Raw genomic sequence first — 26,725 nt, 5'->3', positions numbered from 1 at the left:
ACGCAGGTGAGTTCACTTCTTCTCCCCTCAGTCCCTCGTTGCAGTGATCCTGTTGCCAGCAGGACTCACTGTAAAATAAAAAACCTAAGCTAAACTTTTTCTAAGCAGCTCTTTAGGAGAGCCACCTAGATTGCACCCTTCTCGGCCGGGCACAAAAATCTAACTGGAGTCTGGAGGAGGGTCATAGGGGGAGGAGCCAGTGCACACCACCTGATCTGGAAAAGCTTTACTTTTTGTGCCCTGTCTCCTGCGGAGCCGCTATTCCCCATGGTCCTTTCAGGAACCCCAGCATCCACTAGGACGATAGAGAAAATAGCATTTTTAATGTAGCCCAAATCCAAACTGCTAAAGTGTAAAAGTGACTAGCACAACAAATTAGCAGATATGTAGCAGATGCAGACAACCTACTGTAAGCTTTAATGCTCAACAAGGTTCTTTACCAACTTTAATACCTCTTACTGGTGTCTAGTAACTTTTAAATTTGAATTATGACATCAGCTGTTACCCTCGCCTAGACTGTAACCATACAGGTTGTTGCTGTGACCATGACAACTAAACTTTAATTCTGGTGTAATGAAACAATGTAACCACATAGGTAAATAGTAGAGGAAATGAAAGTCCTCTGAATTCTTACCCTTTCAAGAGTGAATGTACGGATCACATACTCAGCCAGTGGTTCCACTTCTACACATGTCACTTTAAAATCTGCGTAGACTTCAGTATCATCAGGCCAGTATTTGTAACATTTCACCTGCAGCCATAACAAATGGAAAAATAAATATGGTTTCCCTAAGATTCACAAAATACTACGTAATATGCAATAAAAATTAATTAAATACCACAATAATTTCAAAGTACTATATATATATTTTTTTTTTTTACCCACTTCCGGTGTCACGTGAAAGGTCCAAATACCCCTGAAAATTGTTAAGTGTATAACCATACCCTGCCAACTTCCACTAGATTTGTAACCATGACGATACAAGCAGATTGTTCTTGCCACACCATTCTCCAGAAGTCATAGACTGTTTCATGAACTGGGCCTGTAAAGTGAGCAGAGAACAGAAGAAGGTAGGAGATAAAAATCTACGTATTATATGGGCAAGGACTGATATCAATGATTAAATAGTTTTTTGTAAAGCATTGCATTATATATGAATATTTAATGAATACATAAATATGCCAGTTATGCCCATTTGGGAAGAACATCAAGGTTAACACTGTGAGAAAGATTCTGAGAATTGGAAACCTGGGCCAGTATTTACTAAAAATCCGAGTTTGGCCGATTTGTGTTTTTTTTTCTAAGTCCCAATCAGGGAATTTACTAAGCACCAATCTCGGCAGTGTCTGGTCTATTCGTAATGGTTTGAATGACAGCCTTCCGAAATACGAATGAATAGACCATCGGTCAAACGCGGCTGTTATTTCATAGAATATGGCCATTCACTATTCATTCGTATTTGGGTGTTAGTTTCTGAGTGCTCAAGTGCGGGTCTGGTTTTTTTCGAATCGTTAAAAAAATCAGCAAAAAAATAGACCTGCTTTTTCCAGTCGAGTTTGGATAACCATGCACGGATCAGTGAGATCTGTGCATGGTTATCTATGGGAAAGGGTCTGTTTAGTGTAAAATCAGTAAAAAAAATTGCGTGGGGTCCCCCCTCCTAAGCAAAACCAGCCTCGGGCTCTTTGAGCCGGTCCTGGTTTAAAAAATATGGGGGAAAAAATGACAGGGGTTCCCCCATATTTAATCAACCAGCACCGGGCTCTGCGCCTGGTACTGGTTCCAAAAATACGGGGGACAAAAAGCGTAGGGGTCCCCCGTATTTCTGAAACCAGCACCGGGCTCCACTAGCTGGGGAGATAATGCCACAGCCGGGGGACACTTTGATATCGGTCCCTGCGGCCGTGCCATTAAAACCCCAACTAGTCACCCCTGGCCGGGGTACCCTGGAGGAGTGGGGACCCCTTCAATCAAGGGGTCCCCCCCCTTCAGCCACCCAAGGGCCAGGGGTGAAGCCAGAGGCTGTCCCCCCCATCCAAGGGCGGCGGATGGGGGGCTGATAGCCAAGTGTGAAAGTGTGAATATTGTTTTTAGTAGCAGTACTACAAGTCCCAGCAAGCCTCCCCCGCAAGCTGGTACTTGGAGAACCACAAGTACCAGCATGCGGTGGAAAACCGGGCCCGCTGGTACCTGTAGTACTACTACTAAAAAAATACCCCAATAAAAACAGGACACACACACCGTGACAGTACAACTTTATTACATACATGCACACCAACATACACACATACTTGTAACAAAAGGAGAAAAAAGTATGACTCTTGTTTGGGCGCACTCTTGTTGTATCGTGTTGTCTATTGATTAGTGATGTGTATAAAAATATAGTCAAATCTTTATTTCTACTCATAAAATAAATGGGAACTCAGCACAAAAGAAAAAATCAGTGATTAAGTTTAACATAAATGGATAGTAGCATTCCAAATGATGAAACAAAAATTGTATTTTTCTGAAATTAGAAATGTTCAGATCTTATTTTATGCTCAGATAAATGCATATTGGAAGATAGCTACATACCATGCTGCTTCCGTCTGCTAAAGATCTGTACAAACTGTGTTTGTATTGATAAAGCCCTAAGTAGGGATGATTTCAAGTGAGGGACTACACCCTGACTGAGATCTAGCCCTGATAATTCAAGTCCTTATTGGAGATGGAGATGAGATATGAACACAATGAGGTGCTAAGAATAAGTGAAAGTGGTGATCCTGCTGTTAGTGTTATCTCACAGGGAATGCAGCCTTCCTACTGCACTGGGTATTCCCTAGTGGTCGCCCAACTAGGTACTGACCTAGCCCACCTCCGTTTAGCTTCCAAGATCAGACGAGATTGGGCGTGAGCGTAGGGGTATGGTAGTAGGAAGATTTGCCCTGTGCCACTAATGAGAGTGCACCGAAACAGAAGATGGATTGCCCTCTGAGAGGGGAATGGAGGAAAAGAAGAGATGGGGGGGGGGGGGGAAGAAGGAAAGGATAGATATTGGAGCGTGAATCTGCTGTCCTCGTTAGACGGGAGAGACGTGTCCCCAGGGGGACGCGTTCACCAGAATCGTGGATGAGAGTTCACGGAAAAAAGAATTAGATGAAAAAAGAAGAAAAAAAAGGAGAAAAAGAGAAAGAGAGGGAATTGCATGGACATGGGAATCACTGTAATAAATAGCAATATCAAGCAAGAGCCAATCATGCCGTGTGTGAATTTGAGAATGTTAACACTGAGGATATTTGGGCAGGAGGAAGAGAGATATTGAAAAACCTCCTGCTGAGGGTTAAATTACCGGCAGAGGACTTGGTGCAAAATCACACACCACTGCTAGTCCTAAACGTGTACCTTAAATTGTACAGTAAGACGCCAGTAATGGTGAAGACCCTATTGGTCAGCTTTAAACACACTAGATCATACGCCCAAAGGCATATTGGGTTATACTGAATTCAGTCAAAAGAACCCCATGCAGTTTGTAAATTATCAGATAGTCAACACAATGTATCAAAGACTTATTATGATTGTACTGATTTCAGTCTTCGGACATATATGCAATTTGGTCAGAAAAATATGATATATACAGGACTCAGAATTATAGCAATAGACAACACGATACAACAAGAGTGCGCCCAAACAAGAGTCATACTTTTTTCTCCTTTTGTTACATTTTGCCTTCTCTTTGACTCGGGGCGCACCGCCATATGGACAGATGGGAATAATGTTTATTTAATATTATTGTCCGATTTTTGGTTTAAGTATCATTATCTCATATATATCTAAAAAACAGGCCGGTGCAGGATAAACCTTCCCCCTTTTTGAATACACACATACTTACCTATGTTCCCACGAGGCTCGGTCCTCTTCTCCATGTAGAATCCTCGGGGTACCTGTGAAAAAAATTATACTCACATAATCCAGTGAAGAATCCGGCTTTTGAATAATCCACGTACTTGGCAAAAAAATAAAACACAAACCCGACCACGCACTGAAAGGGGTCCCATGTTTACACATGGGACCCCTTTCCCCGACTGCCAGGACCCCCCCTGACTCCTGTCAAAGAGGGTCCCTTCAGCCAATCAGGGAGCGCCACGTCGTGGCACCCTCCTGATTGGCTGTGTGCTCCTGTAGTGTCTGTCAGGCAGCACACGGCAGTGATACAATGTAGCGCCTATGCGCTCCATTGTAACCAATGGTTGGAACTTTGTGGTCAGCGGTGAGGTTACTTTCGGTCAACCGCTAACCACAAAGTTCCCACCATTGGTTACAATGGAGCGCATAGGCGCTACAATGTATCACTGCCGTGTGCTACTTGACAGACACTACAGGAGCACACAGCCAATCAGGAGGGTGCCACGACGTGGCGCTCCCTGATTGGCTGAAGGGACCCTCTTTGACAGGAGTCAGGGGGGGTCCTGGCAGTCGGGGAAAGGGGTCCCATGTGTAAACATGGGACCCATTTCAGTGCGTGGTCGGGTTTGCGTTTTATTTTTTTGCCAAGTACGTGGATTATTCAAAGGCCGGATTCTTCACTGGATTATGTGAGTATAATTTTTTTCACAGGTACCCCGAGGATTCTACATGGAGAAGAGGACCGAGCCTCGTGGGAACATAGGTAAGTATGTGTGTATGTTGGTGTGCATGTATGTAATAAAGTTGTACTGTCACGGTGTGTGTGTCCTGTTTTTATTGGGGTATTTTTTTAGTAGTAGTAATACAGGTACCAGCGGGCCCGGTTTTCCACCGCATGCTGGTACTTGTGGTTCTCCAAGTACCAGCTTGCGGGGGAGGCTTGCTGGGACTTGTAGTACTGCTACAAAAAACAATATTCACACTTTCACACTTGGCTATCAGCCCCCCATCCGCCGCCCTTGGATGGGGGGGACAGCCTCGGGCTTCACCCCTGGCCCTTGGGTGGCTAAGGGGGGGAACCCCTTGATTGAAGGGGTCTCCACTCCTCCAGGGTACCCCGGCCAGGGGTGACTAATTGGGGTTTTAATGGCACGGCCGCAGGGACCGATATCAAAGTGTCCCCCGGCTGTGGCATTATCTCCCCAGCTAGTGGAGCCCGGTGCTGGTTTCAGAAATACGGGGGACCCCTACGCTTTTTGTCCCCCGTATTTTTGGAACCAGGACCAGGCGCAGAACCCGGTGCTGGTTGATTAAATATGGGGGAACCCCTGTCATTTTTCCCCCCATATTTTTTAAACCAGGACCGGCTCAAAGAGCCCGAGGCTGGTTATGCTTAGGAGGGGGGACCCCACGCAATTTTTTTCAGATTTTTAAAGACTTTAATGAACTTTTTAAGGTACACAATGAAGCCCTGCACGGATCTCACAGATCCGGACGGGTTTCCTTGTGTTTTTTCAGGCAGTGTTTTACTCATCACTCCCGTAAAACACTGCCTGATATTACGAATCACATCGACATCGGAAAAAACGATTGAGCAAAACTCGGCAGCTTAGTGAATGACCGTATCAGGATTCAAAAAGTTGCAGTAAAATGCACCCGATACCATTCGAGTTCAAACACCCTTCAAAACGGACAAAACACGAATATTGGTAAATAAACCCCCTGGTATTTGAGGAGTTAAAATATTGGTTATTGCAATTAATACAATTTTCTCTAATAATGGGACCTGTGCTAATTGGCAGCAAATACCACTACTTGCTCATGTAGAGTTTAGCGGAAATCCCCACTGCTTGATAGATGCACAACGCTTGGTATCAAGAAGTTATTGGAGCACATAGGATTTACACAGTGTGGTGAAAGCTCTTTCATAAAGGCATATCTTTTTTTATTGCCCAAAATTTGTAGAAAGCAACTCCTACAGGGACCTATTCACTCTCTGTATCCAGATGGCCGCTGAGGCTACTAATAAGCATGTGTGAAGCCATCTTGAGACTGAGAATATCACAGTGGGAGACCATAGTCTTTCACTCAGCTCCAGTGAAACACTTGTTTACTTGCGATAGAACAGGTGTTCCAGCATCCTGCACTGCAACCCGCTACCAACATACACTAAGTGGCTGGTGAGCTGTATAACACTCCACTCCGCTCAAGCTCTGCACCATCTACCAGTGCGTTTAACAGCAAATAACTAAAACCACTCCACTGGTTAAGTAACTGAGCTGCTCATAATTGGAATGCATCCACTGGTTTGTACAGTAACTTTGCTACATCCTCAAGCCTGCACACACCTAATTCCAACAGATTTCACATACACCTGCTTGCTACAGCAAGTAGCACATACTGTATACATTAGGGCGGTGAGAATTTCAAATTCTCTTACCTTGAGTAGCAATGTAATGACTCGGCCGCTGATAACCCTGCAACAACAGGCACATAATTGTTCATTTGCTGTATACCTACATTGCGTCATTTAATATGAACATTCAGTGTTATAAAGTAATTTTCCCAAAACATTTGGTATATTCAATTGAAGTCGAAAACTGCCGTCTGTCGAAAAGACGGCAGTTTTCGACTTTTTAAGCTCGAATCCTGATTCGACCTATTCAATATATCCCTAAATTTTTCGACAAGTAGATGAATTCGACTTGTCGAAAAGCACGTGGATCGGCGGAATAGCTGCTGATCCATGTGCTTGTGTCGAAAACGGGGCCAAAACCAACAGGTTTTGGCCCCCTTTTCGACCATCTCAGTTCGACATAAAAACACGTCGGACTGAGATGAGGGATTAGAGCAGGAGAGGGGGGAGAGCCGCAGGGAGACGGGGGGAAAGCCGCGGGCAGCCAGGGGAGATCAGCGCTACGGTACAGCACTGCAGCAGGATGTCACACAGCCGCACCGCTCACGGCAGCTTCCACCCGGCTCCAGCAAATGAGATCACGCTTGCTGGAGCCGGGTGGACACTTCCGTGAGGTCGGGCGGCTGTGTGACATCCTCCTGCAGTGCTACTGTAGCGCTGATCTCCTGCTTCTGCCGGCGGCTGTCCCCCGCTGGTCTCCCTGCGGCCCCCCCCTCTCCTCCACTGGGTCCCTCATCTCAATTCGATTTGAAAAAGTCGAATTGAGATGAGATTTGAATAGGGGTTGTTGGATCCATTCCGACAAATGCATGTCGGAATGGATCAAACACTAATTGAATATACCCCTTTGGGGGAAATAATCACAAACAGGAGAAGTTGATAGAACAAGCGTTTACAAGTTCCACAGTGAATATCAACTGTCAAGCCAAACGTAGAGAAATGTATCAGCTGAAAAACGGAAATCCAGACATTTCCCCCCCCAAAAAAAAATCAGCTAGTGCTGTTGTGGAAGTGGTATCACTCACTGTAAGGCAAGGTCACTTTTCCACCTTACACATCATTATTGGCACCATGTTAATATCCTATATTCTGTATTGTATTCGGTAACAACACATAATCACACCATTGGTGTCACTAGTACAGGTCTTGCCTGTTATATACGAATGAAGTCTGGATACATACTTTAGCACTAAAATTAACTCACAATCTCACTATCCTTATGAGTGGGTTGGGGGGGAGAATAGTGGATCTGTAAACTAAATGAAAGGCTCTCAGCTTCAAGGACCAAAGCCTTGTTCCAATCATATGAAAAGCAAGAACGATTTGCATGTGGGCTGGATAAAGCAGCTGTAGATTACCAATCATGTTATGTAAAAATCACTCACAAGTGCAAAAACTCTCATAACTTGCAGCAAATGTGGGATTTCCATTAAATGCTATACTAAATTTTAACAGCAAAAATAACAGCAAGTTTTGAAGCTGAGCAGAGTTATGGATTATGTAAACATGGATTCATTTGGGGTGGTCTTTTAGATATTAAGCTTAAAAAGGACACATTCATTAAACTGGTTTTACAAAACATAAATTATTGCTATTAAATTGTGTACTGCCATCTCTGGCATTGCATATAGTTGTGTATGACACTACTTATTTGCAGAGATGTTTAGCAGACAATTAGGCCAGTATTCAATTAGCCCCAATCATTTTTGTCCTGAAAAAATTAATCAGCCTTTTTTTGGGATGGAGAAAAAAATCCTGTCTTTGTGCGATAGCACATGGGATCCGGGATTAGTATCCGGATCAATGTGTTATCGCGGTTCTGAGGACTGCTTATTGCGTGCTATGCTTTGCGTGCCTGAGGCACCCGAAGCAAAATCCCAATAAGTGCTGGGTATCGGGGATAATAGGATAGCTTCCAGCTGATCAATTAGCTGCAGTAAGTTACCGCAGCTAATTGAATACCGTCCTTAAAGTGTAAAAGAAAAAAAATGAAGCTTGATAAAAGAAACTGTAAAACCTTTTCAATGCTGGTGTCCCCCATATAAGCTTAGTACTAAAAGCAGCATACGGATAGAGAAGTATTCCAGAATAGGTACATTATGCCTCTATGCATAATCATATTACTGAAGTGAATGCTCACACCACGTCCTGCTTTGCAAATTAATGTATTGATTATAATTACTGTTGTTTAGTATGCTCTATTCAGAGGTACACAGAATGAACTGGTTTAATTAACATAACTACTTGACAAGATATATTATTTAAATGTAATGTGCTTGCTAAGAAATGCAAGCTAATATTCTAACACACTTAAAGGCCCAGCCTTATATTGTGAGCTGTTCTATAAATGACTGACTACCTTACTTGTATATCATATCATAAGTGTGTGCTTGCACACAGACAGACTAAATGGGCCAATCAGTTCTTATCTACCATCATAATCGAAGATTCTACAGTATATAGTATTGTGTAACAGAAAATTCAAATGAATCCCCAAAAAACTATGTTGTAACAATGCACATATTTTCATAAGGAAACTGATCAAATATATCTTCCTAAAATTACACAAAAATATTAAATTAAATTGGATGAATAACAAAAGCAGTATAAAATCAGTGGGTTATACAATTAAATAAAGAATAAATCAGTTTAGAAAGGGTCAGATCCAATTGTTGAACCCGAGTGGTGAAAAACAAGATCTGTGGCCAAACTGGACTGGTCTGAGTATTCAACATTCATTGAACACCCAGGTGAAATGGAGGCTCCCATCCAAAAATATACTGGTAGGTTAATAGGCTCCCGACAAAAATAATCCCTGGCTAGTGCGTATGTGTACATGTGTCAAGGAATATACACTGTAAGCTCCACTGGGAAAGGGACTGATGTGAGTGCTCAAAATATTCTCTGTAATGCACTGAGGAAAATGTATGCGCTATATAAATAACTGGTGGTGGTAATAATTATATTATATATTGTAGTTCACTCAGGAAATTAATAATGAATGCAGAAACATACAGGAACAACTTGTGGGACATCTAGTGGGCAAATTAAAAAATTCATGAGAAGTGCGTGCCGCAGGCATCGGCAAAAAATAGGGGCATGGCTTCTTAGGGAAGGGGCATGGTCACAGTTATGCCCCCTGTAGTTTTGTCCCCTGTAGTTGTGCCCCCTGCAGCTGTGCCTCCATTAGTTTTGCCCCCTGTATCTGTGCCCCCACTAGTTCTGCCCCCTGTATCTGTGCCCCCTGTAGCACCGCTTACACACAAAAAAAACCCTCACCAGCCCCGCTGCTGCTTCCCGACTGCTGCTGCCCTCCGTCTCCGGCCGCCGGCGCCGCTCCTCGCATCTATCTATCATGACGTCTCTCCCATTCCACCGCACAGACACTAGAGGTCAATTATGACCCCTGGTATCTACGGACGCTCCCAGAATGCCGTGCGGTGCACGATGACATCAGGCACACCGCACGGCCCCAGTAGCGGCTCTTTCCACGGTGGCGGCCGGCGGCGCCCCGGGCAAAAAGCCACCTTGCCCATGGCAAGAGCCGCTACTGGATATACATACATGAGTACAGGTGGATTAATTATTACCTCATTTACTTTGATTTACCAACCAGTGCTGAAGCAGGAATAGCCCTAATGTTAAGCTGGGTTCACACCTGAACGACAGTGCAACCTAGCTATGCAATATAACGATGTATTACATTGCCGTACACACTGCCCAATCCACTGTACAACAACGCAGTATATTGTTGCATGCGGCATGCAACAACACAGCATTGTCTGGGTAATCGTTCCCTCTGTTGTGCAGCACATCAGATGGGACAAAACTTCCACCCAATTCATTAATTGAACCAATGAATTGGGTCGATTTCAGGGTACACACAATACAATGGTCATTGCCATCCTTCACAGATTGGCCAGTACTATGGGGTCTATTTACCAAGTCTTGGATGGAGATAAAGTGCACGGAGATAAAGTACCAGCCAATCAGCTCCTAACTGCCATGTCACAGGCTGGGTTTGAAAAATGACAGGAGGTGATTGTCTGGTACTTTATCTCCATGCACTTTATCTCCAGCCAAGGATTAGTAAATAGACCCCTGTATATCGTATAGTGTGCACCCAGTTTTACTATACCCAACAACAGCTAATACACGACTACAGTATGTACACTAATGTTTTAATACTTTAAATATGTATCAAATATCTGTTTGCAAAACATGTGACTAGCGGTCACATGACAAACTTTTAAATATTCCAGGACTCCTACAGTTTAAATTTCAAAGACCATATTTCATCCTGATAAGCTTTTAGACATATCTGCTTTGTTAAACATCTTAAATTAGTTCAGGACCAGTTAATTAAAAGCAGAATTGCTGTGTAAGGTATAAAAGCAATGTACAATTTGTAGCCATAATTTGTATTTAGGCAAGTGACACAGATAATTACATCTGGAATGGACAACCACTAGGATGCTCATTTAAAGCTGTGGGAAGCACAAACACACATTATATATATATATATATATATATATATATATATATATATATATATATATATATATAGAAATGTGGACCCAGCGCTCGTTTTACTTATAATTGATTAAATAGATTAAATCCACATCTGTGGCCACAATAGGTATTAAGAGTTTTTTCTCCTCATATGCTGATCACTAGAAAGTCCACTTCCAATTTTCCTGGACAGCAGCTCTCCCTCGTTCTGTTTCCCCGGAACTCCTCGGGTAAATGGATCTAGCAAAAAAATGTGAAGAGGGGGCGCTTCATAGTGTAAAACCGTTTTATTCAAAAGAACTCTCAGACAATGACAGTACGTGATTTAGATTTCAAGACTCGTACCGCAAATCAACCAGGGTGGGCTGGTTACCACATGATACAATCAATTACAACTCCCGGCATACCCCGAACCTCGTCTCGTAAGTCACTGGACTCCTGCCTTCCACGTCTGACCGCTGATCAGCGGAGGTCGCGGGTCGGATCACTGGACCACTTGCTTCGGGACGGATGCAGCCGGAGGAGGATGACGTCAGAACAGCTCCGCCCTAACGCGTTTCGTCACAGACTTCGTCAGAGGGCGGTGCTGTTCAGACGAACCAACAAGGCTTTTATTTGCCTCAATTAATTACATAGCCAATCAGTTAAAATGACATACATAGTTTCAGCTGAAAGCTCGCTCCAAAATTAGCCGCAGATGTTATCCATCTACATTGATCACATAGTATAGGCTGGTTAAGTATTTCTGTTTTGTCATAGAAACAATTACATAAGCAAAGAGTATCTTATAGTTTCAGCCTCATAACTCATTGCTGAAGTTTTTTCCTTTTTTATCCATCAATTTACATGTTTTACAACTTCCACATGGATAACATCCTTTTATCTTATTCTGAATTTTGGTGGCTGAGTTTTCTTTGTTCACTTTTAAAAGTTTACTTCTTGACACCAATGATTTCAGATTCCTGGCTTTTCTATATATTATAGTAGGCTGATCAGGTAAATGTTGGGACAATAAAGGATCCATTTTTAATAAATGCCAGTTCTTTTGCATACATTTTTGAATGCTAGGAACATCAGTATTATAATCAGTAACAAAAGGACATACTTTGTTTATTAAGCCTCCTTTTTGAGAGGGGGCCCCTTTATCTTTAGGAACTAGAAGATCTATTCTGTTTCTTTCTCTTGCCCTAACTCTTGAATTTTCTACAACTTCAGGTGGATAACCTCTCTCAGTAAATCTTTCTAAGTACACATTAGCCTGTTCATCATACTTCTCTAAGGTGGTACAATTCCGACGTAGTCGGGTGAACTGCGAGTATGGGATATTTTTCTTCCATTGTGGAAGATGACAGCTTGTATATTCCAAGTAACTATTAACATCTACTTTTTTGAAAAATGTATATGTATTTATACAGCCTCTAGTCGCAAACTCAGTAGTATCGAATATCAGGTCTAAAAATTCAATTTTCTCATTTTGAATGGTAGATGTAAACTTCAAATTATATGTATTCACATTAATCGACTCAATAAATTCTTTAAACATATCTTCAGTGCCATCCCACACTATTATTATATCGTCGATGTAGCGTTTAAACATTTTAATTTTATCAGCATTTTTATACATACTGTATGCCGGGAGTTGTAATTGATTGTATCATGTGGTAACCAGCCCACCCTGGTTGATTTGCGGTACGAGTCTTGAAATCTAAATCACGTACTGTCATTGTCTGAGAGTTCTTTTGAATAAAACGGTTTTACACTATGAAGCGCCCCCTCTTCACATTTTTTTGCTAGATATATATATATATATATCTATCTTAAAGGTTATTCCACACCAACTCGACAGTTTTCAGACTGACCATTTCAGATTGTGATGAAATTTGGTATAATAAATGCTGCCATGGGTGTAAACCGCTCCCCCCCCCCTTCCCCAAATCTTAAAATAGTGACACCTGCCATATTTCATATCTCCTAGATTCATTTTCCTATTTGTCTACCTTGAAAAAAAAATTTCTGCCATAGAGACAGACATGTTAGGGGAGAAAGTACTGAGCACATAATTAACCTAACTGAATGAGGAAATTATACAACATCCAAGCCTTCAAACATAGTGCAATTACAGAGTTAAAACATTTTACAAAAGACAAAAAAAAACAAAAAAACAGTATATTATTTAACAAAACAATCAAATAAAAGTATGGAGCAGCCAAATAATCAAAATATTAGAAATAAAAATGAGCATGGAATGATTACTATTGGGATATATTATAAAGCAATTCAGGAACCTTACAAAACTGGACTATTTTGTCCATGTTACAATATTTCTGCTATGTAGATAGTATAAAAAAAACAAAAAAACAAACAAACCACAAACAAAAAAACCCCACAACAGAGTGAAATTATAAAGTAACACAAAGTATACAAATATAATCAGGTGAAGCATGCACAGATGTTGGGTAATAAGCATTAATAGGAATTAGAAAGTAATTGGGAACAATATCTATATTAAAAATTTATTGTAGGGTTCTGTTATTCACATATAGTGGTACTTACATCCCTGTACAGCCATATCTACAGCCCAAACCAAAGTCAGGTGTGAAAGAAAGCACAACAATGTCAATGTCAGTGAGTACCAAGATTTAGAACAAGGAAAGTGTACAGTTTCTCTGCTTTTAAATACTTGCAATCAAACTGCATAAGCATGACATGCGGAAAAAAAAACACTCACATACAAAAAGCGGAGAGAGCTCAAGACATGCAAGGAAAGAAGAATGGCTGAGCAGCTGACTTACATCAATGTAATTTGCGTTTATGTAGTCAGAGGAGGGGTCATCTTCTACTGGCTGCAGGATGACTCGCGAGTGGTCGTCTTGTAAGAGAACAAAATAATGTTTACATTCACATTCTCTGAAATAGCTGGAAACATGGCATTAACACTGACAGAGAATGACTGTGGTCGAAGAAGAATAGACTGCTTAACTGTTAAAGCTTTATTACGATACATCAATGAGGAAAAATGTTGTCTCTCTGTAAAGCACCGATCACATTGTTTAAAAAGTCTACAGCAAAAACTGCATAATATGAAGCCTACCACAAGTGAACACTGAACAGACAAAGGGCATACTACTATAGTGAACAGATGAAATGTATAAAACTACACAATCATGAAAACATGGATTTAAGATTCGAAATTGTGTTTCTGGAGCCAATGTTACAAACTCAAACTTCATTGCAAAAGATCCAAGTTTGGTTTTAATTCATATCCTCAAATTAGGGATTAGATATACTGGGCCAGATGCATCATTGCTTGGAAAGTGATAAAATGGAGAGTGAAAGAGTACCAGCCAATCAGCTCCTAACTGCCATTTTTCAAACACAGTCTGTGACATGGCAGTTAGGACCTGACTGGCTAGTACTTTTTCACTTTCCATTTTATCACTTTCCAAGCGATGGTGCATCTAGCCCACTGTATGTGGAGTCTGAAAACTGCATTGAGACTCAATAGCTTCTCTGTAGCAGCAAGTTATAATGGTTTCCAGAGTCAGTTAGTAGTCAGTACAACATTACTAGTCAACTCCAAGGTTTGTACAAGTGAATGATTCAGCTCTAGAGATATTAAAGGGTTATAAACACTAAATGCCCCCTTTCTACCCTTATTAGACAAAGGTCACCTAAATCCTGAGTGTGTTTAAAACAACCTTTGTATATACTTCACCTAGATCATGAGGCAGTATGTAATCTTCATATGTATATGGGTATTATATCAAGATGTATTTTCCCCACGGGAATGTTTACTAAGTATGATGGGTGTTTTTCTTATTCCACACTTGTTTTATTAGCTCACGAGGATTAGCTCTAGCTAAAATTATCATTTACAGTATAACACAGCCCAACAAAGACAATTTGTTTAGTTGCCAAGAATATCTGAACAGCTTTAGGGTATTTTGAGGATACGGTCTTCAAAAATGAAAGTAGTTTTTTCAAATTGGCTCCAGTTCCTGAGATAACCCTCAATTAATAGAGAACTTCACCATAAAGCGTGCATATGGGAATCTACTAGAACATTTAAGTAGGCGAGACACTTGAGCATTTTAGGTGTATACTCCGTGATCATTCCAGAATATTCCCCTTCCGTATATAAGTGATTGGCCACTGTCAGATGACAGTTGAGCTTTATCTGTTGTGTTTTTTCTAGTTTGTTGTCCGTGTATCTCAAAAATTAGAGCCAATCTAGCAAAACGAATGTCATATTCGGAGAATGCAAGACGTTTAATTATTTGTGCCTTTTTCCACTCCCTTTAGAGAGTGCTACAGTATAGCATTAAGTCCAGTCATACTTACCTTATGGCCTTAATGTAGTGCTACGATTATATGAGTTGTACACTATGTACTACACTGTGCTACCATAGTCCAGCACATATTAAGCAATATAAGTCAGTGGGCCAAAACTGAAAGCTTAGACTTATTTTAGCAATACTACTGTAAAAGCGGAGACTTGTTAAAACAAAAATGAAGATAAATCATGAAAAATAATAATGATCTTTGGTTTAAAGCTGTACTGACAACCAGTAAAAGATAGTAGTGTATGTGCCTTTGATACCACAGCTGCATCTATAAAAGGTCAGGGGCTCTGCCAGAATCCGCTAATCAATTTAGTAAAAAATAAATAAATATCAAACTAGAAGCAGTATAGGTGTCAGCAGGGTAACCAATCACAAACCGCAATCTCTTGATCCAACCACTTCATATGAACCTAGGTGGTTGCCTGCTCAACATGTGACTCTGTAGTGAGATCCACTGCTCTGCATGAGGGTATGGTAAGTTATAACACAGTATATGGCAGTAATCATGAGATGCTATTTTTAAGATACTGTTATAAAGGAAATGTTGTATGAGTGAGTTGGGATCAGTGTTAACTAATTTGTATATTGGCACTGCAGTCCATTACAAAAAGCACACTGAGTCGAGAATTAAATTAACAAAGTGTAAAGTGCCTGGAGTTATTCAATTAGCGACCTCAGGTCGTGAGCAGACCAAAGGCAGAAGTTAACGTTTATTTCTGCTCACACCTCCGCCAGGTGCAAGCAGAAATAAGTGTTATCTCCTACCTGAGGGACGAGTGCAGGTTGTTTCTAATTGACTTGCTCTGGCACTTTACCCAGGAGAACACACTATGCTACTCTACCAACGGTTAAGGCTTGGAAGGCTACATATAGGGGTATATGCAATTGCGGTCGAATTCCCGAAATTGTCGAATTTCGGGTCATTTTCGACCCAAAAAAAAATTCGCCTATGCAATTCAGTGCTTTCCGACCAAAAAACGGACTTTCAAAATTCGACTTTTTGAAATTCGAATTTTTGCAAATTCGACTTTTCTGCAATGATATAAGTGCTGCAATTCGACCAAAGCATATTCAATTCAAGTTTAGAAATTCGACAGCAGTGCTTTTAGACAGCAAATTCGTCATTTTCAATCCGCCACACTTTGGAGGGTGAAAACAAATAAAAAAATTTTAAACATGGTTTTTTTTTGTGTTTTTTTTTTTGGGAATAGCAGATCTATTTATATTAGAAGGGATTAAGTACTTTTTTTTTTTTTTTTTGGAGGCACAAATATTATTTATAATTTTTTTTAAATATTATTATTATTATTTTTTTTTTTTAATTGCTGGAACGGTACAATCCGAAAAAAAAATTGCGTGGGGTCCCCCCTCCCAAGCATAACCAGCCTCGGGCTCTTCGAGCTGGTCCTGGTTCTAAAAATGCGGGGAAAAAATTGACAGGGGATCCCCCGTATTTTTAAAACCAGCACCGGGCTCTGCGCCTGGTGCTGGTGCCAAAAATACGGGGGACAAAAAGAGTAGGGGTCCCCCGTATTTTTAACACCAGCATCGGGCTCCACTAGCTGGACAGATAATGCCACAGCCGGGGGTCACTTTTATGCCGTGCCCTGCGGCCGTGGCATTAAATATCCAACTAGTCACCCCTGGCCGGGGTACCCTGGGGGAGTGGGGACCCCTTCAATCAAGGGGTCCCCCCCCCCCCCAGCCACCCAAGGGCCAGGGGTGAAGCCCGAGGCTGTCCCCCCCCATCCAATGGGCTGCGGATGGGAGGGCTGATAGCCTTTTGTGATAATTAAAAGATATTGTTTTTTCCAGTAGTACTACAAGTCCCAGCAAGCCTCCCCCGCAAGCTGGTACTTGGAGAACCACAAGTACCAGCATGCGGGAGAAAAACGGGCCCGCTGGTACCTGTAGTACTACTGGAAAAAAAATAGCCAAATAAAAACAGGACACACACACCGTGAAAGTAAAACTTTATTTCTTACGTCGACACACACATACTTACCTATGTTCACACGCCGACATCGGTCCTCTTCTCCATGTAGAATCCAGGGGTACCTGAAAAAAAAGATCAATATACTCACCTCAGCCATGGTCCAGAGATACATCCACGTACTTGTAGAAAATAACAAACCGCAAATACCCGACCAAACGGACTGAAAGGGGTCCCATGCTGACACATGGGACCCCTATCCCCGAATGAAGAGAGACCTGTCAGTGACAGCTGTCACAGAAAGGTCTCTATAGCCAATCAGGAAGCGCAACTTCGTTGCGCTCATCTGATTGGCTCTGTGCGTCTGAGCAGACAGCGCATCGCACAGCCCAGTCCATTATATTCAATGGTGGGAACTTAGCGGCTAGCGGTGAGGTCACCCGCCGGTCAGCGGCTGACCGGCGGGTGACCCCCCCGCTAGCCGCTAAGTTCCCACCATTGAAAGTAATGGAGCGGCTTTGCGATGCGCTGTCACATCACAGACAGCGCACAGCCAATCAGATGAGCGCCACGGAAGTAGCGCTTCCTGATTGGCTGAAGGGACTTCAGTGACAGGAGTCACGTGATGTCCCGGCATTCGGGAGAAAGGGGTCTGATGTGAAAGCATTGGACCCCTTTCTAGTCCGGTATGGATCGGTGTTCGTTTTTTTGTTTTGACAAGTACGTGGATTATCTCTGGACCTGGATGTACCTCTGGACGCTGGAAGGTGAGTATAATTTTTTCACAGGTACCTCGGATCGTCGGAGACCGTGGCAGTCGGCGTGTCAACATAGGTAAGTATGTGTGTGTCGGCGTATGAAATAAAGTTTTACTTTCACGGTGTGTGTGTCCTGTTTTTATTTGGGTATTTTTTTTCCAGTAGTACTACAGGTACCAGCGGGCCCGTTTTTCTCCCGCATGCTGGTACTTGTGGTTCTCCAAGTACCAGCGTGCGGGGGAGGCTTGCTGGGACTTGTAGTACTAATGGAAAAAACAATATCTTTTTATTATCACAAAAGGCTATCAGCCCCGCCATCCGCAGCCCATTGGATGGGGGGGGGACAGCCTCGGGCTTCACCCCTGGCCCTTGGGTGGCTGGGGGGGGGGACCCCTTGATTGTAGGGGTCCCCACTCCCCCAGGGTACCCCGGCCAGGGGTGACTAGTTGGGTAGTTAATGCCACGGCCGCAGGGCACGGCATAAAAGTGACCCCCGGCTGTGGCATTATCTGTCCAGCTAGTGGAGCCCGATGCTGGTGTTAAAAATACGGGGGACCCCTACTCTTTTTGTCCCCCGTATTTTTGGCACCAGCACCAGGCGCAGAGCCCGGTGCTGGTTTTAAAAATACGGGGGATCCCTGCCCAATTTTTCCCCTGCATTTTTAGAACCAGGACCAGCTCGAAGAGCCCGAGGCTGGTTATGCTTTGGAGGGGGGACCCCACGCCATTTTTTTCCCCGGTTTTTTCCCGTTTTTTAAAATCGCGGCAAAATCCGCCAAATCGGCCGATTTTCGCCCGCGATTCTGGCGAATCCGTTTTTCATTGAATATGGTGAATTCCGGAAGCCACCTTCCGGAATTCACCTGGCGAATTTAGTCGAATTAAAAAACGGCGAAAAATTGCCGCGATTCGCCGTGAATTGCATATACCCCTAAGCCTTAGATCCACTTGTTGCCCGTCAATTAGTTAAACTGCAAGTAAATCTCACAGCTAACGACAGGAGAAGTCAGTAAAAGGGAAGCCTAGAACATCTGAGTAAATATTCTCCTATGATGGAATTTACAATTTGCAAGACAAATGAAAATGCTGCAAACATTTTCTAAAAATGAATCAACAATTACTGGATTAGTCACCAAACAATCTGAAATGCATCTCTGCTACAGAAATTTGCTCCACTACATCTACACATTTGGAAACGTATACTGTAGAAAACATTTTTAAAATGGCATTTTCATTCAATCTTTCATTCTTGCGGCTGAAGACACAAAACGATCAGGACTAATAAAGGACTTGTATTCAGGCATACAGTATTTGAATTAAAAATAGAAAATAAATCCACACTTATTGAAAGATAACTGAACGATTTAAAACAAAAAAATCACGCTTGCTGTTGGAATTTTTTCATTAGCTTTCATCTGCTTATACTTGGTTACTTTCTCAGAATGTATGGGGGGAGACTCACAAATCTCTGGGAGCTCTTTAAGATGCCTGTAAAAGTGGACAAGTCTCTTGAGCTCCCTTGTGGCCAGGTGAAGTGGGCAGTCCAGACTGAATTGCATCATAGCTCTGCCTCCCGCTTTACATTGCCTGTAATTGCAGCACTGAAAAGTGGGGTGGTGCAACGATCACACCTTTACAGCCCGGCATTAACCACTTGGCCCTGCATGCCCTTCCTCCCTATGCCCACCAACCACCTTCCCATACCTCACTCCCAGAGGAGGCAGCTAGAATGTAGGAAACGTATGCTGCATGCATATTACTAAACTGGTTCCACATTTATGGCAAACCTAACGTGACCGGTATTTATGAAACAATCTTCATATTTCATTCATAGTAAAATAACACTTTATTAAAGAAAGTCTAAAAGTCTTAAGTAAGGGTCTCAGATTACAAAGATAAACCAACTTAAGACTTACAAGCTATGATATTTCCATATCTGTTCTTTGTTCGGTTTTGATCTTTCTTAGCAACATCCCATGATGCAGACTGACCCTCAAAGAAACTCTGTAACATTAAAAATATACATGAAATCCACATGGTGCCACAAAGCATTAAAAAAATTACATTGAGTCTGATAAATCAATTGAGTATTAGGTCATAGAGTAATAATAAAACAACTGTGGGTACACAGCGATATAGTTGCAGTTTATTTTTCAAGTGCGGATGGTAATTGTCTGTTGCTAAACTTACCTCATACTCTTCCTTAAATCCATAGCTATCAGAAGTCTTCATAAGATTAATATGTTGGAGCAGATCAGCTACCCTAATGGCTGGGTGAAGCTGTCCTGTCTGATATGGAGATTCAGTTCCCTCACACAAGTAACGAGGGACATCCAAGAGACGACTGGACTCTGCTGTTGCAGTGTGGTTTTCATCTGTAAACATAGGAAGAACATTGTACATTTCAGCCTCTATTTGGGACATTGGAAAAATATAGTTAGAGTCGCTGGTTTTACAAATGACACTTACACAGATTGTTCCAGAAAGCATTTTTGTTGTTAACTTGTAGGCTCTTACAGGATATTTCACAATTCAAATTAAATAAAAAAAATAAAAATAAAAATTGCTGCTTGAATAAGTATTCACCTCCTGTGCTGTGGTAACATGTGAAAGATACTACCCTAAAAAATGTTTTTCAAGTAATCTCTGCCTGTGAATCCTTCAAAAGGCTAGTTTTTATAGATAAAGACCCAATAATTCAAATAATATTGGTCATACTGTGAATCTGAAAGAAAGCTGTGAAAATGATGACCAAAGATCATTCTAAAAAAGTTAAAGAAAATGGTAGAGACTTTCATGGGCTCGGTATGGCTAGTTGACATTCATAATGTTGACTTCAGAATGTAGACAGTCTTAATTTTGACATGATGAAATGTTGATATGAATTTAAAGAAAGTAGTGACAGTGGTATAGCAGCTTCTGTGCCAACGGTGTCTGCCATGTTGACATTTCAGATGTTGACTTTATGCATATGTCAATATTCTGCAAACACTGACATTTTCCATGCCAACATTTCAACAATAACTGTCGACACTGTGGTGTTGACATTATGGGATACATTTATTAAAGTGCAGTGTTTTAGAAGTGGAAATGTTGCCCATAGCAGCCAATCACATTCTAGCTATTATCTTCTAGTACAGACCTGGCCAACCTGTGGCTCTCCAGCTGTTGTGAAACTACAAGTTCCAGCAGGCCCTGCCATAGTTTTGCTATTAGGGAATGCTAAAACTGGCAGGGCATGCTGGGATTTGTAGTTTCACAACATCTGCAGAGCCACAGGTTGGCCAGGCCTGTTCTAGTAGATGCTAGATAAATGAGAAGTAGAATCTAATTGGTTGCTATGGGCAAAATTTCCACTTCTAAAAACCTGCACTTTAGTAAATATACCCCTACAGGTGGTGACAGTGTAAACAAGGAAACTGTATCCCAACATGCAGAAAATAGGAAATGGCTACAAATTAATATAGACGAGCTTAGATATACCAGTGACCACTCATGGATCAATTGTGAGGAAATGGAAGAGTAATCATACCACCCAGGTAATGCCTAGAAAAGGTTCTACTTCAAAATGCAGTGTTAGAGCAAGATGATAACTTGTGTAGGAAGCCACAGAGAAGTCAACTATCACTTGAAGCAGCTACAGATTTCAATGGCTTAGACTGGAGTGAAGGGTGCATAAGTATAAAGAGTTCTGCATAACAGTGGCTTGTATGGGAGGGTGACCAGAAAGAAAACATTACTGAAACATCACATCAAAACATGTCTGGAATGTGCCACCCAGTGACCCAGCTAAAATGTAAGATAAGGTTTTGTGGTCAGATGAGACAAATATTAAGCATTTTGACTTTATGGTTGTGTTAACCTGCCCAATCCTCAGTAAACACCATTCAGCAACATCCCAACAGTGCAGAATGCTGGTGGCAGTATTATGTTGTGGGAATGCATTTCTTCATTTTATTAAAACTAAAAGGGCCAATGGATGGTGTAAAATACAGGGACAACCTGCTTGGGAGAAAGTTCACCTTTCGGCAGACAATGATTCCAAGTACAAGCCAAAAGTAACACTGGTGTGGTTGAAGAACAAGGTGAATGTTCTACAACGGCCAAATCAAAGTTCATCTGTTAATCAAATTGTGAATCTGTGGCACTATTTAAAAATTGCAATCCACAAGCATCATCCTACCAACCTGAACAACCTGGAGCAAATCCCTAGGACATAACGGGCAAAATTCATCCCCCAACAGTGTGCAAACATGGTAGAAACTTACCTCAACAGACTTAGAGGTAAATGTATGAAGCAGTGATAACAGTGGAGAAGTGAGCCAGTGGAGAAGGTACCCATGGCAACCAATCAGCTGTTCTGCATAATTTTATAGAATGCAAATTATAAAATGTTACTTCAATGCTGATTGGTTGCCATGGGCAACTTCTCCATTCTTATCACTGCTTTATACATTTACCCCTTAATGCTGTTATTACCGCAAAAGGTGGGGTCTGCAGGGGTTTAATACTTATGCAAATAGCATTTTTCAGATTTTATGTAAAACAAACAAATCTGCAGACAAATAATATACTTTAAGACCCAAGTGTTTCAAGATCAAACTGTAACAATTAGTTTAAGTGTAATTTTTGAATGAGACAAAACAGGTGACTTTTTTTAGGGGGTCAAATACTTTTGCAAGCCATTGTAGAACTAAAGTACATATTAAAAACTAATGAACAGGTTATAAAACAAACAAACAAATGAAACGAAGAAATCATTGACTAGGTTAAATCAAAAGTCCACTGATCTAAATGAATTTACTCTTCTACAGGGCAATAGCAAAAACTAGGTAATACATTACTGCTACATTTAGGACGTAAATATGTAATCATGTAACCACCGTACTAATGTTTTCTTTGGTTGTCTAACAAACACAGTGTCATGTAGAACCTATTAATGCATAGTCAATGGAGTATTTAAAGTTTGCCCTTTTATGTTAAATCTAGAACAAACAGTGCTGTAACACACTGAAATCCATGCTTCTCAGGATCATTTTAAGTTTGTCAGTAATACAGAAATACCAGGGGTATGCAATAAGTTTTGGATGCACAAAAGTATTATATTTACAAAGAAAGTGAACACTACATTTTCTTAAAGTATTCAACAGTCAATGCAAAGTTGCTTGTGCTCAAACCATTTAATGAAGTAGCTGGACCAGTCCGAAGCTGGTACTGTACATCTTCTACATGCTGCATGAAGGTTTTCACTGCAGCTTCCGGAGACTCAAAACAAATCCCACGCATCTTGCGCTTCATTTGTGGGAACACATAAATGTCGCAGGGACCAGGTCTGGACTGCACGGAGGATGCCCAAACTAATGCATTAATGGGTCAGAAAACCGACCACTTTCCTGGACTTGTAGGCAGGTGCATTGTCATGACTCAGAATGGCACCACAAGCGCAAGTTCTTGGGCTGCGCCTGGCACTTGCGGCAGGCACTGGTTAAAGTAACAGTCCCATGACCAGTCTTTGCTACAAAAACAGCCATCATCTGCTTTGACACGCTGCAGAACTTCTGCAGTGGTGCACCTCCAACTACGGTCCACTGGGCAGACTGTTATTTGCTCTTGGGGTCGAAACTGTACATCCAGGATTCATTGCCACTGATAATCTGCCTACAAACCTGGCCAGCATGTTGCGGCACCAAGTCACCCGAGCCGCCTCCTGCTCAGTTGATGGGGTACCACGAATGCAGAAACCTTGCTCAGGACAAGCTTTTTGTGCCTGTAACTGGGCCATGGTCACCCTTTTGTCCACCTACACTTGGCCCACATGGCAGCAACGGTGTCCTTGGTGATGGCGTACACAGGTCAGCCACAGCTCTACTCGTCTTCCATGGACCATATCCTGTGCTGAATTTCTGCAAGCCACTCAAACATATTGGTTCGGGAAGGTGTTTCATCCCTAACAGCAGCTCGCAGTTGGTCAAAACTCTCCTGCTGTCACAGATCACTTTTGTAGTCGTAGAAGATCATGGCTTTCCAGTGGCCTCTGTTGAGATCCATAACAAGTTTGTGAAGATTGTGAACATGCTGACTTCTTCGGTGTGCAGTGTTGCTTATAAATGACTCTGTGCCTTGACATTTCACAAGAATTTTAGTCCGAGATTACAGGTCACAACCAGATAGATTGTGTCTAATCTACCTATGCACTGCACATCCGGAAACTTATTGCACTCCCCTTGTACTGTGGCAAAGCAGCTGGCAGGAGCAGCTTGGGATGACATTTGCCTCCAAAGCCGTGGGACCTCTAAATAAGAATAAAAAAAGTCTAGCATTTTAACTATTGACAATACCATAAGCAGAAATAATTACACCTGGAAAAATATGTAGACTGATTAAAACATTAGAAGCTGAAAGTGTACAAGACACATCTGCCCTCTTACTTACCAGTTATTGGCACTGCACCAGAGCAGCAGGGATAAAAAGACATTTATACATTAATACTTTGTCTTAAACCAAAGTCAGAATGCACTTGGCAAATGTACAGTATGTTTATGGATTGCAGGGATGGTTGAAATGGATGAATTAATATAGCCATGCAGACTAAGCCTATCTAATATAAAGCAAGTAATTTCTACAAGAAAATGTACAAAAAAGCAATATAACCAAGAGGGTGTAATCCAAGAAAGGTTGGAGATCATAAAAAAAAAAAAACAGAGAGAGACTATTGCAAAGCATCTATTCTGTAATTTACAGAAAAGTAATACAATTAAGATATTACACAAGTGGAAATAACGCAATATGAAACGTGTAAGGTGCAAGAAATAGGAGCTTGCAAAAAAGTAAATTAAAGGTCTCACTTTATTATATATTTTCATTCCCCTAACTGGTGTTAGCCCAAATACCTATTTTTTTTAACTTTAGAACAATCTAGTATCCAGAATCATGAAACTATTACATGAATATAAAAAAAAAATCTTTGCAAAGGATTTTTTTTTTTATTGAAAATGCCAATAAGCAAATCACAAACATTTCTAATACAGACACCTAGTCCTTTAAAGCCATAATCCAACATTAATTCAGCACATCTCACCCCTATGCCTTTGTGGTGTTGTGTTTTTAGCATTGTGTATAAATAGTGTACTTTAGTTTATAATACATTATTTCATAGCCTACAATTTTACTTTTTTTTTTTTTTAATAGTGAAGTAAACAGTAAGTCAGGGAAAATGCTTATTCTTTCCACCTGAATTGAAATGTGTTTGAGTTCACAGTAAGTGTAACCAGGTTACCTACTGGTAATCATTTTATGAGAGCATATTTTTCTTGTTGTTTTATCAGGATGGAAAAAAATCATTTGAAATAGCTTGATATTGTATGTTTATTTCTGGATAAGCTTTTACCATGGAAGAGATAATTGGAAAAAGAGGTGTATCAGAGGCATGAAATAGAAAATGTAACCTGAAATAATGTACCAGCTACAAAAGCTGTGTGCTCAAAGAAACAATAGATGCAATCTTCCACTACCTATTTTACAGAACGTGTTCAGTTTACCTATATACTCCTTTGTTTAAAACAATATGCCAGTGGTGTAAGGATGTGCATATAGCTACAGGGAGCCCACCACTGGATTTGTACAGTCAGTTACATGAGTATTGCTGGTATTATATGTAACAATTAATAAAAAAACAAACAGATATGGGAAATGACAAATTTGCATACTTCACACTTTTTCAAATAACCAAAAAGAAACAGGATTACACAAAGCAACACACTTTTGATTCAGAATCTCAAAAGCCTTTTGTGTACAATTAATTTAAGATGCAGTCTACTACTTAAACCTTAAAATAGGACAAGAGGGATTGTGGTCCAAGAGATGGACAGTCTTTCAAAAGGAAAAGAAGTCCAGGGTGCATGAATTTGCCACAACAACATATTTCTCAAAACTCACATATCCCGAGAGTATGCATGGTATATTATAATTTAGTCATGAGATAACAGAGAATCATTATATGTACAAACCTTCAGTTGTAATCTAATAAAAACACTATGAGATTAATCACTTATAATATCAAGCCCATAGAAGACGCAACAGAAATGTAAGGACATCATATCAGTGGGGATTCAACAGGAATTATATTTTTCTAGGCTCTCATATTCTTTGACATGTTGTTTTATTATTGGCCACTTTACAGTACTGGTTTACGGGTCTATTTACTAAACCTTGGACGGAGATAAAGGGGGACATGTACTAAGCAGTTATAAAAGTAGAGAAGTGAGCCAGTGGAGAACTTGCCCATGGCAACCAACCAGCATTGACGCAACATTTATAATTTGCATACTATAAAAGTATACAGAGCAGCTGATTGGTTGCCATGGGCAACTTCTCCACTTTTATCACTGCTTAGTACATTTCCGCCATACTGGACAGAGATAAAGTACCAACCAATCAGCTCCTAACTGCCATGTCATAGGCTGTGTTATAAAAATGACAGGAGCAGTTTGGCTGGTACTATATCTCAGCCCATGGCTTAGTAAATAGACTCCTTAACCTCTTTGTATATTTTGATTATCTATATATGAACAACTACAATGTGCCGCTTCACCTGTTCTGTATATATTTCATTTTCATTGCATTTATTCTAGATTACAGGTTTGTGCTAGAAGCAATTCTGAGTATCCCCCATATTTCTGGGCATGCTATATATGTGCCAGTGTGGTAGGGCTAGATTGAGCATGCTCTGTCAATGTCAGCACCAGCTATTTCCCCCCCACTTTTCTTTTTGATAATTGATCTTAATTTAGACCAAGCATGGTATTATAGGCAGGGGTTGGGGGGGCACGGGGGGGGGGGGGGGGGGGTCTGATTGTGGCTGCAGATGGAGCCACCTGATCC

General features: G+C 41.2%; 1 protein-coding gene and 1 pseudogene across 11 annotated transcripts in view; both read right to left on the bottom strand.

The window, feature by feature from the left end:
- The window catches only part of PTPRK (protein tyrosine phosphatase receptor type K), a 689,055-nt gene that overhangs the window by 49,432 nt on the left and 612,898 nt on the right, over window positions 1–26,725 (bottom strand). For 6 of the 11 annotated variants that reach the window (XM_063917338.1, XM_063917340.1, XM_063917343.1 and 3 more), the window contains 7 exons: window positions 20,036–20,220; window positions 19,762–19,849; window positions 13,604–13,680; window positions 13,365–13,382; window positions 6,324–6,360; window positions 946–1,043; window positions 635–751 (listed from right to left, as the gene is read on the bottom strand). In XM_063917338.1, coding sequence (XP_063773408.1) covers window positions 635–751; window positions 946–1,043; window positions 6,324–6,360; window positions 13,365–13,382; window positions 13,604–13,680; window positions 19,762–19,849; window positions 20,036–20,220 — 620 coding nt within the window. Of the gene's footprint in view, window positions 1–634; window positions 752–945; window positions 1,044–6,323; window positions 6,361–13,364; window positions 13,383–13,603; window positions 13,681–19,761; window positions 19,850–20,035; window positions 20,221–24,277; window positions 24,290–26,725 lie in introns of all 11 variants that reach the window. The other 5 variants (XM_063917341.1, XM_063917344.1, XM_063917342.1 and 2 more) reach the window with 2 other exon arrangements.
- On the bottom strand, window positions 2,798–2,916 carry LOC134913709 (5S ribosomal RNA; annotated as a pseudogene).

Source organism: Pseudophryne corroboree, chromosome 4 (assembly GCF_028390025.1).
Source record: "Pseudophryne corroboree isolate aPseCor3 chromosome 4, aPseCor3.hap2, whole genome shotgun sequence".
NCBI classification, from domain to species: domain Eukaryota; kingdom Metazoa; phylum Chordata; class Amphibia; order Anura; family Myobatrachidae; genus Pseudophryne; species Pseudophryne corroboree.
Note: the sequence above shows the minus strand (reverse complement) of the source record. Positions and strands in the feature narration are given on the sequence as shown.